Source organism: Antedon mediterranea, chromosome 1, assembly GCF_964355755.1.
Source record: "Antedon mediterranea chromosome 1, ecAntMedi1.1, whole genome shotgun sequence".
In the NCBI taxonomy this organism is placed as follows: domain Eukaryota; kingdom Metazoa; phylum Echinodermata; class Crinoidea; order Comatulida; family Antedonidae; genus Antedon; species Antedon mediterranea.
In genome coordinates this window covers 31,476,484-31,492,597 of record NC_092670.1, presented here as the reverse complement: position 1 = coordinate 31,492,597, position 16,114 = coordinate 31,476,484, and the positions used below count along the sequence as shown (strand labels likewise).

General features: G+C 32.5%; 2 protein-coding genes across 2 annotated transcripts; one reads left to right on the top strand and one right to left on the bottom strand.

Annotated features, from left to right (window-relative positions):
* The first annotated feature begins 785 nt into the window (after positions 1-785).
* Positions 786-2,170, top strand: LOC140049006 (uncharacterized). Its single transcript, XM_072093820.1, has 3 exons — positions 786-959; positions 1,287-1,405; positions 1,765-2,170. The coding sequence occupies exons 1-3, from the start codon at positions 823-825 to the stop codon at positions 1,887-1,889; spliced, it is 381 nt and encodes a 126-aa protein (XP_071949921.1). The 5' UTR covers positions 786-822; the 3' UTR covers positions 1,890-2,170.
* Positions 2,171-2,453: 283 nt separating this feature from the next.
* LOC140048998 (uncharacterized) lies at positions 2,454-14,806 on the bottom strand. Its single transcript, XM_072093811.1, has 14 exons — positions 14,769-14,806; positions 14,036-14,180; positions 12,629-12,740; positions 12,076-12,201; positions 10,710-10,876; positions 10,385-10,504; positions 9,817-9,870; positions 9,354-9,479; positions 8,669-8,742; positions 8,120-8,227; positions 7,649-7,751; positions 4,469-4,578; positions 3,692-3,859; positions 2,454-2,946 (listed from the first exon to the last, which is right to left on the bottom strand). The coding sequence occupies exons 2-14, from the start codon at positions 14,141-14,143 to the stop codon at positions 2,847-2,849; spliced, it is 1,476 nt and encodes a 491-aa protein (XP_071949912.1). The 5' UTR covers positions 14,144-14,180; positions 14,769-14,806; the 3' UTR covers positions 2,454-2,846.
* Between the last annotated feature and the right edge of the window lie 1,308 nt (positions 14,807-16,114).

Here is a 16,114-nt window from a genome sequence, read left to right as displayed (position 1 = left end):
GTTATTTGTTAACAATGGAACAACCGTGAGCTGTGTCCACACCTGTAGTACACATAATTGTTAGTGCACCTGAAAAGTAATGCATTATAACATAATAACGCATAGTAATGCATGTATAAATAAAAATACATTATAAAAGTATTTAGTTGTAGGCCCAATGGTTTAGCTTGTTTAGGTGGTATTATGTGATGCTTATATTATCGTCTTTATCATCGGACCGTCTGAGTCATTTCACGCGTTTCGAGCCAATTTTGCTACACGATGACGGTATGGTGAATTGCGTTATTTAATGGTAACAAATGGGAGTTTACTTTTACATTTAAACGTAGAAAATGTCTATTATAAGATTTAGTTAAGATACATAACTCTTGTATAATCTATTTATTTACAACGAATATAACATTATATACCTACTGTATCCGCTTTCCGTCTATGTCCTACACTAAGTATATGGAGAGAGAGAGTGACGTCATTTTTGGTATGCCTGCTTTCAAATTTAATGAATATTTAAATTGTGAACACACCTGATTGTATTGACTTTTTTAAAGTTAAAACTACGAGCGATTATTGTATTTGAAATTGGAATATATATTAATCATTTTAAGATAGGCCTATGTCGATAACACTTTTTTATTATTACTATACGACATTAATTGATACTGTTGTAACCTTAATGCACCTGCGTTGATGCAAACGATATGCAAATTAGCTTATGTAGACAATAGCCAATCAGAATACTGTAATATTAACGTTATATTTTTTTGTAAACTTATTTACACAGACCAGCCTACGTTCATATTGAATTTGGCTACCGTTTACAACATGGACCATAAACAATGTATCTGCATTTCCCTTGTTCTAGGCCTGATGGTGTCTGGTGTGGAGCCAAGATTGTCGGCTCTTTTTACTTACCAATTCACGGAACCTCCCATGCCTCCTATGAGGAATTGCCCCTGCAGGTAACGTAACGTAGCCTACACAATTAGTGTAAGAATTCCTAGAGTAGAACGTCACTATTCACAATGGTATCACTATTATTATCACTATATAGCTTGGACGACGCCAACCGTTCCAAATTGGTTACCGTAATATCCTAAATGTCAACATTATACGGCGTAGGAGATTTTTCATTTTATGCCAGAATGTTTGTCTTAACATAAATAAGTTGTAGAACAAAAGCGTTATACCTTGTTTTGTCTCTATTTTGTTTTTATCTATAATTATATCTTAGTAGGTTTAAGTATAACACATGTTCATGCCTCGTAATTGTGTGCTTTTTAAAACAGCTCTAACCCGTGTGACAATATGGGAGTATGTGTAAATGAACCAACAAATTCGTTTAGATGCGCCTGTCAAGGGAAATGGCATGGTCCTACTTGTGATGACTGTGAACCAGTGGCAACATGTAAGTTACAGTACACCTATTAAAGGGGACACCGAGGACCAACAGAGTGTGTCTTTAATAGCGTTAGTCGTTGTATTAAAACATAATATAAAGCCTCTTATTCATCTCCCGAGAAAGTTTTTATAACCAAGGCAATCTAATTCAAAAGTACACTGAGCTCGTAACAGTCCTTTGCTCTGGCTGCGACAAATACCGTCTGTAGTGTGTAAATAACCCTGCGACCGTGTCGCAGAGACAGATAAACCCTTTAGTCTCCGGAGCTTAGCATCCTGCTGGTAATTTTCTTGCTATAACCCTATTCCAGCTGATAATATATCCAAATTGTTTTTAATTTTTAATAAATGTACTTTTATTTGCAGTGGTCTGTAAAAACAACTGTGCATACAAACACAGTGGTGTGTGCAACGACGGTGGTATAGCATCGGAGACGTCATTATGTCAAGTTGGTACGGACTGTAATAATTGTGGTGCACGGTGTCTGTAAATGGATGATCTACGACAATGTTGGATTGTGTAACAAAAAACACATAATACAAGTAATCTCATGTAGACAAAAACCATATGCTATAAGCAAGAAGTTTTTGTTGTCACCATTTACGATACCAACGATAACAAACGAGCCTTGAGTTACGGTTACTGTTTATATTAAATGCAGACTTTATACAACTCATATACATTGGTTTTGATGCAGACATTTTATTTGAAAATGTCTTAAAAACAATAGATAAACCAGACTCGACAAATTGAACTGTAGCCAGATTGGTGAAAGCATATATAATTATAAATAACACATAATTATTCTGAAAAAGGAAATAAAAATATTAGTAAACCCACTGTGTTTCTTGAATTATTAAATTGCGTAAATATATAAAAATACAATGTACATTAAATAATTTTGGAAAAGATATCAAAGTTCTGCATGGCAGCAAAGGTTTGACTGGTTACTTATACATATTTCGTTTGGACTGCCATCATTCAATACCAATTTTTTGTTGAATTGAATTAGTTGTTCATAAAACGTATAAAATGATTGACTCCCCCCCCCCCCTCATATGTAGAGCTGTGAAAAAAATATACAAATAATTTCATAAGAGATGCAAGGTTATATTAAAATAACAAATTATCCTTCTCATAGAATTATTTATTTTTTAACACATCTACTTTTAACGAGAGGCTAAACCATTTGTAAAAGCAGCGCTTGAATTTTGGACTCCGAGTAGAACAATTACAGATGACACGCACTACAGGTTGATCGAACATGATTCGTCAACAGCCTCTTGTCTTGGCTTAATTCACGTGTACGAAAGATAAACGAGCTAAAGAAACTGCAGTCGAGAGAGCGAAAACTACATTTATTTTATATCATGTGACCTGCAATCGTCCAATCAAATGACTTTGGTGTGTTACAATACATCATAATGTTCGGGTCCTGCAACTACATTTAGTTAAGCCATAGACTAGAGTGGTTCTTCCGTGCTTGTTGAGGTCCACATGACAGACTGGCTTTCAATTCTACATCTTTCACCATCCTATCAAACGATCTGAAAGTACATTTAAAGAAAGAGAGAAGTGTACATAATATAAGAAATAGAGGTTGGCTGTAGTGTTAAAACATATATTGCTTCTTATTCTTTTCATGGAATTAGGTACCCTTAATAAGGGTCTACTGTATTGGCATTGTCTATGTCAATTATACTACAGTATATATTATAAGACTCGTATCCCACCCATTACATTCAGACATTATTATTAGACGATCAGGTTTTAAATTCTCAACACTGTACATGGCATGCAATTTATAAAATCAAAACTTTGAAAGATAGAAACTATGGTACAAAACATATCTGAAAGATTTCGACAGTAAAGTTTCTTTTCAATCAACATTTATAACATATTATAGAGTAAATTTTTCCTCTAGATAAAGCAGATCAAATAATAATAATAATAGTTCATTTCTTATAAAGCGACATAAGCAGGCTCTCAATTACCCAACCATTTGTGGATCAAATACGTATGGAAATATACTCCCACAATAACGCAGCTAGTAACCAGCGCAAAGTTGTGTCTTGATCTAATTGGTATTCATTTATATACCTGGGTGGATAGAGGCAAATGTAAATAAAGCGTCTTGCCTAAGGATACAAGCAATGCAGTGAGAGTTGGATTCAAATCATGATCTCTTGATCAGTAATTCAACACACTGTTCCACACTCCCTTACACAATAATTAACTTTTTTAAATGATTAACTACCACAGTTATGCTTTCCATAAAATTCAAATACTAACTGATTAATCTTTGATATTCCACGATCTCCTGAGGATGATCTCCTTGCGGCATTCCGCAGAATCTGTTTAGTCTCTTCTCTTTGTTTACTGAAAACTTTACTGCGGGCATCTTTTGCAGAGATCTGATGCCATAAATACTCTCTGTGGAGGTTGTCTTCTTCTTGTACCCTAAACAGTAAAAGATTTTGAATTTATTTAATTTTTACAATTTTATTGTCATTCTCTCAAACTGCCTATGTACCAATACGAAATAAAGAAAGTATATAAATACAAAAAAGATATTGTTTAACCTTATAAATTGTTTAATTAATTTAATATCATCTTTAATAAGCCTAAACAGTTCCAATTAAGGATTAATGAAAATACATAAAAATACATACAAAAATTGGATATTCAGAACAAAAGTTCAGAGTATGATGATATGAATAATGATTATGATGATATGAATAATGATTATGATGATATGAATAATGATTATGCTTATAATTCTAATTTTCTATTTTTCTACTATTTTCATGCATGAATTTTGCATTTTCACATTTTATTGTATGCTACCTATTTTTGGAATAAATGTGATATAGTGTGCACTCGAAATACTGCACAATTATAGTAGTTTGTAGGTTGTCTGAAAAGTTATACTGCATGTTACATAATAAGCAATGTCTTGGCCATTAAGTCACATAAAAGCAGGTGAAAAATAACCTCACCTAAAAGATATTTCTTTTATATAAATCCAACATTATTATTACTACTTTATATTATTATTACACTTGTTACCTTTTCATAAGCTGTTGGTGCGTCTTTTCTCTCTCTACTCTCTTTTCATGAGCTCTTAAAGCCTTCTGCTCTGCCGTCCACTGACTTTTAACTGATGCCCTCACTTGGCCCTACAATTGAAACATATATTAAATACAAAAATAATAAGTCTTATATCAAAACTATCTCTTACTACAAAATTCTAATATAATAGAACACCTATTAAAGGACACTTTTGGGACCCAAAAAGTATCCCCTTAATAAGGATGTTGATAGAGTTGGCTATAATGTTCAAATATTACTTGTGGATGGTTTCACAAGAAAGTATCCCTTTAATAAGGATGTTGATAGAGTTGGCTATAGTGTTCAAATATTACTTGTGGATGGTTTCACAAGAGAGTATTCCCTTAATAAGGATGTTGATAGAGTTGGCTATAATGTTCAAATATTACTTGTGGATGGTTTCACAAGAAAGTCTCCCCTTAATAAGGATGTTGATAGAGTCGGCTATAATGTTCAAATATTACTTGTGGATGGTTTCACAAGAAAGTCTCTCCTTAATAAGGATGTTGATAGAGTTGGCTATAATGTTCAAATATTACTTGTGGATGGTTTCACAAGAAAGTATCCCCTTAATAAGGATGTTGATAGAGTTGGCTATAATGTTCAAATATTACTTGTGGATGGTTTCACAAGAAAGTCTCCCCTTAATAAGGATGTTGATAGAGTCGGCTATAATGTTCAAATATTACTTGTGGATGGTTTCACAAGAAAGTCTCTCCTTAATAAGGATGTTGATAGAGTTGGCTATAATGTTCAAATATTACTTGTGGATGGTTTCACAAGAAAGTATCCCCTTAATAAGGATGTTGATAGAGTTGGCTATAATGTTCAAATATTACTTGTGGATGGTTTCACAAGAAAGTCTCCCCTTAATAAGGATGTTGATAGAGTTGGCTATAATGTTCAAATATTACTTGTGGATGGTTTCACAAGAAAGTCTCCTCTTAATAAGGATGTTGATAGAGTTGGCTATAATGTTAAAATATTACTTGTGGATGGTTTCACAAGAAAGTCTCCCCTTAATAAGGATGTTGATAGAGTCGGCTATAATGTTCAAATATTACTTGTGGATGGTTTCACAAGAAAGTCTCCCCTTAATAAGGATGTTGATAGAGTTGGCTATAATGTTCAAATATTACTTGTGGATGGTTTCACAAGAAAGTATCCCCTTAATAAGGATGTTGATAGAGTTGGCTATAATGTTCAAATATTACTTGTGGATGGTTTCACAAGAAAGTCTCCCCTTAATAAGGATGTTGATAGAGTTGGCTATAATGTTCAAATATTACTTGTGGATGGTTTCACAAGAAAGTCTCCCCTTAATAAGGATGTTGATAGAGTTGGCTATAATGTTCAAATATTACTTGTGGATGGTTTCACAAGAAAGTATCCCCTTAATAAGGATGTTGATAGAGTCGGCTATAATGTTCAAATATTACTTGTGGATGGTTTCACAAGAAAGTATCCCTTTAATAAGGATGTTGATAGAGTCGGCTATAATGTTCAAATATTACTTGTGGATGGTTTCACAAGAAAGTATCCCCTTAATAAGGATGTTGATAGAGTCGGCTATAATGTTCAAATATTACTTGTGGATGGTTTCACAATAAAGTATCCCCTTAATAAGGATGTTGATAGAGTTGGCTATAATGTTCAAATATTACTTGTGGATGGTTTCACAAGAAAGTGTCCCCTTAATAAGGATGTTGATAGAGTTGGCTATAATGTTCAAATATTACTTGTGGATGGTTTCACAAGAAAGTCTCCCCTTAATAAGGATGTTGATAGAGTTGGCTATAATGTTCAAATATTACTTGTGGATGGTTTCACAAGAAAGTCTCCCCTTAATAAGGATGTTGATAGAGTTGGCTATAATGTTCAAATATTACTTGTGGATGGTTTCACAAGAAAGTGCCCCCTTAATAAGGATGTTGATAGAGTTGGCTATAATGTTCAAATATTACTTGTGGATGGTTTCACAATAAAGTATCCCCTTAATAAGGATGTTGATAGAGTTGGCTATAATGTTCAAATATTACTTGTGGATGGTTTCACAATAAAGTATCCCCTTAATAAGGATGTTGATAGAGTCGGCTATAATGTTCAAATATTACTTGTGGATGGTTTCACAAGAAAGTATCCCCTTAATAAGGATGTTGATAGAGTTGGCTATAATGTTCAAATATTACTTGTGGATGGTTTCACAAGAAAGTATCCCCTTAATAAGGATGTTGATAGAGTGGGCTATAATGTTCAAATATTACTTGTGGATGGTTTCACAAGAAAGTATCCCCTTAACAAGGATGTTGATAGAGTCGGCTATAATGTTCAAATATTACTTGTGGATGGTTTCACAAGAAAGTATCCCCTTAATAAGGATGTTGATAGAGTCGGCTATAATGTTCAAATATTACTTGTGGATGGTTTCACAAGAAAGTATCCCCTTAATAAGGATGTTGATAGAGTTGGCTATAATGTTCAAATATTACTTGTGGATGGTTTCACAAGAAAGTATCCCCTTAATAAGGATGTTGATAGAGTTGGCTATAATGTTCAAATATTACTTGTGGATGGTTTCACAAGAAAGTATCCCCTTAATAAGGATGTTGATAGAGTCGGCTATAATGTTCAAATATTACTTGTGGATGGTTTCACAAGAAAGTATCCCCTTAATAAGGATGTTGATAGAGTTGGCTATAATGTTCAAATATTACTTGTGGATGGTTTCACAAGAAAGTGTCCCCTTAATAAGGATGTTGATAGAGTCGGCTATAATGTTCAAATATTACTTGTGGATGGTTTCACAAGAAAGTCTCCCCTTAATAAGGATGTTGATAGAGTTGGCTATAATGTTCAAATATTACTTGTGGATGGTTTCACAAGAAAGTGTCTATTTAATAAGGATGTTGATAGAGTTGGCTATAATGTTCAAATATTACTTGTGGATGGTTTCACAAGAAAGTCTCCCCCTTAATAAGGATGTTGATAGAGTTGGCTATAATGTTCAAATATTACTTGTGGATGGTTTCACAAGAAAGTATCCCCTTAATAGGGGCGTTCTAGGGCAATGCTTTTATAGAAACCAGGATTTATCCAAGTAGGTAAAGGTAGTAGGAGAGAGATTGTCAGAATCTTTACCCTATTAACATAATTATTCAGCTCTTTCTGCCAATCATCCAAATCATTCTGGTACTGCTTTTGAGTCTGTTGATTTTTTAATTTCCTTTTAGCTTCTTTCTGCCTAAAAATGTATACAAATATAACATGAATTATGATATTGACAAGATGGTGGCTCATCAAACAAGAAACACATAATGATCATGGAGGAATTACTATACAAATAATGAATGTTTAAAAGTGCGATGGTACAAATGATTTCATGAGGCGAAAGATGAAATGTTTTATTTTCACAAAATGAAATTATTTATTCCATTGCATGAATATAAACACTTATTTGTTTAATAACATACTTTTAGCAAGAGACTAGGCCAAAGCCTAAACCATTCGAAATGGCAGCACTCCAATTATTTATTGTAAAGGTTCATGCAGAAAACCTTTCATATCAAGGCAACATAGGGAATACATACAATGAATTTCAATGAAACTTACTTTCTTTCCAGTAATTGCTGCATGTTCTGCCAACTCTGATTGCTAGATAGCCTCTCCATATTGATTTGCCTTAATTGAATATTTTCTTCTAATAATTTCTGCTCTTCACTGTAAAAAACATGTAACAATTTAGTTAAATGTTTTCGTCTTATAATACATATTTAAGCTTGGGAAAAATAATACATCATCAAATGGTTTCAATCACTGTGTAAGCATATCGGCTTTGCTATTCTATTAATAGTCAGACCAAAGAGATAATATTCGCTATAATATCTCTATGGTCAGTGGATGATAAAAGGTACTTGTATTTAAGAATTGATAGATCACTGACCATTTCCCGTCAGTCAGTGGTCAGCAATTTTAATATAGATTGACCACTTAATCTTTGACAGTTTGTGATGTCAATAAATTATAAATTTAATATATTTCTTTCCCCATCAAATCTATCGCTTGTTTTTTTATTTGGACAGAAAAAAGGTTAATTGATTTTAGGTCATGTTTTAGAAGTGGGCAGCGCAACTTGTAATACAAAAAGCTTTAAATTCTTGCCTTATTTGGTCATCCAGACACTTTTTTCTTGCTTTGTGGCAAACAGTCTTCTTGTGGTTTTTTTCCTGAACGTCCTGTAAAAATATTGGTTATTTCTATCTATCACTTTCTTTCTACAGTGTATGTCTACAGTACTTTAGTTTCCTGAGGACTTGATTCATTCATTTTATTTGGTCAAAATCAATGTCAAAAATATGTATACAAGTACACAAAAAACCAATAAACATGAAATGGAGTCTAGTATAAAACTATAATAAAAAAAATGGAAAAACATGAGTTAAATTATAATAAATTATGTTTAATAGGGTACAAAAATACATTAAAAATGAAATGTATAGATAAATTTAAAAATGGTTTGAAAATGTATAAATTATTTGGCAATATAAGATGTTGACCAGAATAGCCAACAGAATCCACAATTACTTTATTTCTGTTGGGGCTTGAAATATTTCTCTAGCCTCGCATATAAATTCCAAAAAACAGCATCACTATCTAATCGTAATAACAAGATCAGTCTTTTATTGTGCAAGTGTGATTGTGAGTTTTAAAACTATTAGTTAATTTTGTATGCACCGCATACTGTATGCATACGCAATTGCAACAGTGGAGCAGTAGCATTCAACTATGAAGTTTGCTCCTAAATGGAAGAAATCATCAAAAGGTAATTTAACATTTAGCTTCTTACAGTTTGCTTGGCCTTTATTTCTTTGAATCTCTGTTGCTCTGCTTTGTTTAACCTTCTCTGCTGATGCTTCTCTATAGCCTGTTGGTAATCTTCTATTTCTTTTTCATACTGCTTCAGAGCGAGTTCCTATTTTTGGGGAAATAAAAAAATCAGTTGGTGAGAAAGTCATGGATACATATTTTTAAGATTAATGCTACTTTACTAAACAATGTCAACACATCACTTGATTCATTAAAGAAAAATAGTTCATTGGGGTATAATTGGGATATAGTACACATTTTTACTAGTTATGTTATTTACTAGCCCATCCTAGCATTTAATGTAATAGCTTATAAATGATAGGCACAGATGTTTTATCCTTAAACTAATGAAGTCTAGCTAACAAAACTGTACTGGTTTACAATCAATGAACTACATATCAAGATACTTAAACTAAATTTATTCCATCAATTTATCCCCTTACCTGTTTCCTCTTTCTCCGTCTTTGGTCTTCAAGTTTTGATAGTAGTTGATGTCGCTGTAAGAATTAATTAATTAATTTACACACAGTTAATGGTTGGTACTAGAAATGAATGGAACTGTGTGGTTTTTAAATTTAGTGTGTGTACCTTCTGTTGTTTGGAAAACAGGTGTAGAAAAGATAGGGAAGTTAACAAATATATATTTTTGAGGTTCTCAGAATTTCATTATACAGTAGAATACCTCCATTAGGACACTCCCCTTAAAGGGACACTTTCCTGTGAAATGGTCGAGAGGAAACGCAGTCAAATACCGGATACTTTAGGCTGGCCAAATATGTCTGGTTTTATGGAAAGTCTGATATTCAGAATGTGTGTTTAATGATAAAAAGGAGTTAATGACATTTTGGTCCTAAAGAAAAGTCCGCTATTGAGAGAGTTGACTGTATATGTTTTAATACTACAGCTAGCCCCTATTTAGAGGACACTCCTATTTAGTAGACATCCCTATCAAGGGTTACACTATTGGGTGGTGAAGGTGTCCTCTTAATAGCGGTTCTACTGTATATTTACCCTCATTTTTTCTTGCTCCTCAATCATGCTTTGTGAATGCAGACTCCGCTGTTCCATTTCTTTTAAAGCATTTTTAAGGCGAGCTTTTTCTTCTTTTTTAATAAATTCTTGAGATGCTTTCTGGAAAAAAATTGAATTGACTAGAATTTAAAAATTACATGTAGCTACTACTGTAGTACTCAAATAAATAAAATACACTGAAGAATATATGAAATTTAAAGTACTTAACATTATTACATTATCTTTATTGCATTTAATGTATTACTCAATAGACCTACTGCAAAAGTGCAAGTACAAGATATGCTAACCAAAAATGCCAGCTTACTATTCGTTTCTGTTTCATGCGTTCTTTATGTATAAGTTCATTCCTCATTGCTAACTTTTCTTGAAACTTTCTTTCTCGTATTCTCAGCTTTTTTTCATCTTCTTCCCAAGCTATCTTGACCTCATCTCTCCAAGTTTCTTCTGGTTCTTTGTGGCTAAGCTTCTCTTCTAAAGTTTAAAATGTAAAAGTTAAATACACTAATGTACCCATGTCAAAAACTAAAGCTCTGTCTACACTATAAAACTAGTTTGAAAAGAAAAGTGTGATGTGCCCAAATATGATAGTAATATGACATAATCGTGTCCATACTTCACATAAAGTTTGATAGTGTAGACAGAACTTATGGCTATTAAACCAAGTGATAAATTGAAGTTAACATTTACACACAGATCCTTAACAAATGCTCATTTTTATGATGGTTGATTTCTTCTATTCTATCCTAATTCCATACACTTGAACACAGTTGTTTAATATACAGTACTACACTTGATAGATAGCTTGATCAGTAAACAATAGCATAGTTATTAGACTTCTCAAGGTACTGATAATGAGTTTCCTGAAATTTTTCTTTATAATAATAATAATAATGCGCTGCTCTCACAGAATTTATTTGGTCCAATAAAACATATCAAGTTCGTTTTTTGTAAACTATTTAAAGATGTATTGTCCCTTTGACTAATTCCAAAAAAAAATGTCGAAAAAAAGTGGGTCATCTTGAAGTATTAAAATAGTTATTAACTTTCACCAAAAATTAGTTGAAAAAAAAAATAATTTAACAGAAATACAGAGGTTTTTTTGTTCAAAAAATAAATTAATTAACCTGTTAATTACGGAAACTTGTTGTTTTTGGCTCGAATTTTCGACTTAAAGTGAATAACTTTAATATAACTTTGATATGGCCAATTTAAATTTAGAATATTTGACCTTCATTTTTTGTGTTTTAAGGGACAATACATCTTTCAAAAACGAATAAATATATAAGAACATTATACACACTATAAAAAATTACACATAAACGTTATACACAATAAATTACTTAAACGGAACCAAATTATCTAGTAAACTGTAATAATTGACTTAGGGATAAATGATTTGGAATAAAAGGTTGTTTGCACATGGTGGGATTGAAGTCGGATTAATGATGGAAGAAAATATTATTCTTGGAAAACAAATAACACCTCAATACTGCATAAATCTACCAGAAGTGGGAGTGTCCACTGTAGAAAAAATGATTTTGAGATCTTATAGCCCATACATTTTTTTAAATAGTGTCCTCTATGTTTGGATATTGTTTTATATAGCAACCTCTATGGATTTGGCAAACTTGAATACAGTCTCCTGATATTTAATTTTTCCTCTGAGTTACCTGTAGGCATACTGTATAAATAATCCCCATACATATCAGGAGCAGGCAATCGTTTTGAGCTATCCAATCTTGCTTTTTCCTCAATAATAATTTTCTCGCGTACCTGGCGACATTTCCTTAGCAGATCTAAAAAATTAGAAAAATATTATTTTAACTAGTTCGTCTATATTAAAATTGGAATATACAGTATTACTGTATGTTGTACTAATGAAGGATTACACAAAGAATCACTTTCTAATATTTGAGCAAACTCAAGTTTGTTATAGGCACTGGTAAAAAAGCAAATTAAATGTAGATTATGGCACTGGCACACATATGTATGATACATGTAAAATGCTCTATAATCACCCATACCAAAACAAATTAAAGCTGATTATACAAAACAAGCCCTAGCCTCCCAGGTCCCTTTACTACTGTAGATATGTGGTAACATATATATGTAACAACCAAATACAGTACGCTCGATCAAGCTGGTAGATAAAGTAGGTACATGATATAGGTCTGCACTAATGTACTACTGTATAGTCAATTGTGTAGGTCTAGTAACATATACCAAGTCTCTGTCTTTCTCTGCATTCATATAAATTCTGAAGATGTCTCACTGATGAAACTCCTTCATCATCTTCAATATAATCCTGAAGTGGTTTATGCAACAGTTCCATAGGCTAAGCCAAAAGAAAAGATTGCATACTATTACTAATACATCAATAATCTTGTACTGTAGGATATTAAAACTTTCCAATTACAATGTGTCTGAAATGGCACAATGATTTAACTATACATTTAGACAGATCCTACTGTAGTTGTGCTGTACAACACAGTATTCCAAATTGGCATAACCATATGTCAATCTCTGTAAATAAACATTCAATTTTGAGTATTATCCATGGTGTGGGTTAGTCTTTTCAATCTGATTTTGAGTGAAAATGACTCAAATGAAAGGTTCAACAGGGTTAATTTATGGGGTCAGTCACATCAATGAAGAATGGCTTTATTTAATATTATCCAAAAACCGACAGTAGGTTTTGCTAGTATTGCAAAATACTGTAATATATGTGAGAAATTCACACAAGAAAAGTACAGTATTAAATGTGCCAATAACTGTATTCTAATTTAGTGATGTTATGCGCGATTTGCGCAATTTTAAATTGCGCAAGTAATTTCTTGCGCAATTTTAAATTGCGCAAAAAATTCCTTGCGCAATTTGAATTGCAACATGTGTTTCAAATTGCGCAAGCAACGTATTAAATTGCGCAAGTAATCTGCAAATTGCGCAAGGTTTTTCGACAGATTGTGAAATCATGCACGCCCATATTTTTATAGTAATTTCTAAGAATGATTCAAAATTAAAGATAATATCGCATTTCCTTATCCTCCCGGGAGCCTCCCTCTCGAATTTTCATTCAATTTTCCGAATAAAAAAAAATCTCGAATTCCCAATGGTTCTATAAAATACCATATTCACACATAATATGAGGAGAAGGCATAATAAATACCAATAGTAATATAATAATTTCAATTCAAGTATCAGTACTAATGACGATTAATAATACTAATAACGATTGGATTTTTTTAGAAACAATAATTATTACGAATTATTAGACGTTTAGTATTTAACTTAAAAATTAAATTTAATAACAAAGAAGACCGACCTTTCGGAACCATTCCCAACAACAAATGAGTACAATAATAAAAATAAACAAACAGTTCGTTTTTCAAATTGCGCAAAGGTGTCATATTGCGCAAGAACTATCTTGCGCAATTTACAAATTGTGCAGCGCAATTTGAAATTGCGCAAGGATTTTTGTGCGCAATTTGAAATTGCGCAAGTTAATATTGTGCAAGAAAATTCTTGCGCAATTTCAAATTGCGCAAGAATTCTTTGCGCAATTTCAAATTGCGCAAATCGTCCATAACAGTGATATGCAAATTGCATATTTAAACATCTTCCTAATCTTACCTTGATAGCTAGTCTTGTACATGCTTCAAGAGATCGTGGACTAGTGAGGATGTAGTGCGAATTCTCAGCTTCAGCACTCTCAAAGTTATACAGGTCTAATTTCAACATTTTTTTTGGAGGAATGTTTTGTTAAATGGGTCCTTTACTGTAAACAAATTACAATGTTTGGTTTGAGTAGGCTAGGTATAAAGATATGGGTCCTAAAGATATATACAAGGCTGCATAGCAAGCCTCTATTAAAAATGTCATGAGTGTCTTAATTTTATTTAGCCTAGGCCTAGTCTTAATACATTTTGAGCTACATCATTTACTAATACTATTATTACTGTATTATTTAATATACTATAAATAATATAAACGGTATGGCCGGTGACTAGCTAAAGCCCTAGTTAGGTGGAAGCTTAGTTAGGTTACCTCTTTAGCTAGCGCGACCACAGCATAATTTCCGACCTTGACTGATACCATCATGTTCCTTAGGCCCAGAGTAGGATAGCCATAATAGGGCCAGCTGGCTACAAAAGCCCGAACAGCACTTTCTTCTAGGTAGTCTAGAGGCTAGGCCTAGCCTAGGCCTAACCTACTTGTTTTAGGCCTAGCCATACGTGCGGCTATTTTAGGGTATTTCTAGCATATTTATGTGGTATTTGATTTATATCGATATAACCATAAAGCATATAATAATATATGGCCTATAGCCTACTATATAAATGTTTGTTTATTTAAATCAACTTACACAACAAAATAACACAACAGCTTTTCTTTTGTTTTTCAATCTTCCCGCTGACGCGCCACCAACGGCAACGCGTTGCAAATATACTATTATGACGCGCCCATAGTGCATTTTAATATTGCATTGGATTTCACAGTTTCACAATTAAAATGACACAAAAAGATATATTACCCAATATTATAAGTATATAGTAAAGCCAAAAGAGTTGTAATCAGTTCCCTAGTTTTAGCATAATATCACGTAATTATTCTGCACATCCTGTATTCCATTATATGAATCAAGTTGGTTGAGCAATTTTCACGTCGCAGGAGATAAAAATATCAATACGCTGTGCATGTGCATCAATACGCATGCCTATTGCAAAACAGTCTTAACGTTGCCCATCCAGTAAGCCAGAGCCATTACTGAATAATAAAATGCCTTATTTGTCCATTCTAATAAAATAACAATACAAATTCGTCTTAAACATTGGTAAATATATGTAGACGAATATAAACAAAAATATGCTGTGCCCATCCAACAAATATGTACTTTTTTGAATACTTCTTTGGCTGGTAACTGCAATCACATATGAAACACAAACGATATTCTATAATTATTAGATTGTTTTATTTAATCATATTCTTCACACTATAAAGTATGTAAATAATAATTTACTTAATAATCAAACATACATTTCATATAAATAACATAGCTTTAGAATAAAACACACTTACATACAATTTTATAATTCTGCATATAGAAAACTAATGCTATATAGAAAAACAATGGATCATGAATGCACTACATTGTGACTAAGGAAGCATAGACTTAATTAACAACTTACATGTAAAAAAAAATATATTTACTATTTGAAGATAGTATATGACAAAACCTCTATTGATTTTAGCATTAATAGTTCATTTAAACATTATAATCTTGTAATTAATAGTTCATTTAAACATTATAATCTTGTAACTGAGTACCATACCTAGGTATGGTCATCCTATGAATCGAACAAAAGTATTGATCAAGTTTGCGTGATGATGCGCTTAAGTATATTATTAAATATAGCATTGGCTCATTAAAGCTACATTAGAAGGCCTGTTTCTGGGAAAAGACCATGAGTATGTGAAGATAGTTTGTGGACATCTTTCAGAGAAGAAAACGAGTATAACAAGTTTAAAAGCAATCTTTGGTGATGATGTGCTTAAAAGTATATTATCAAATATAGCAGTGGCTCCTATTAAAGCTACAATAACAGGCATGTTCTGGGAAAAGACCATGAGCATGTGAGGAAGACAGTCTGTTTGGTGCATTTTAAGTGAGGTCCAGTGCCATTGTTAATAATATCTCACCAAGAAACAAAG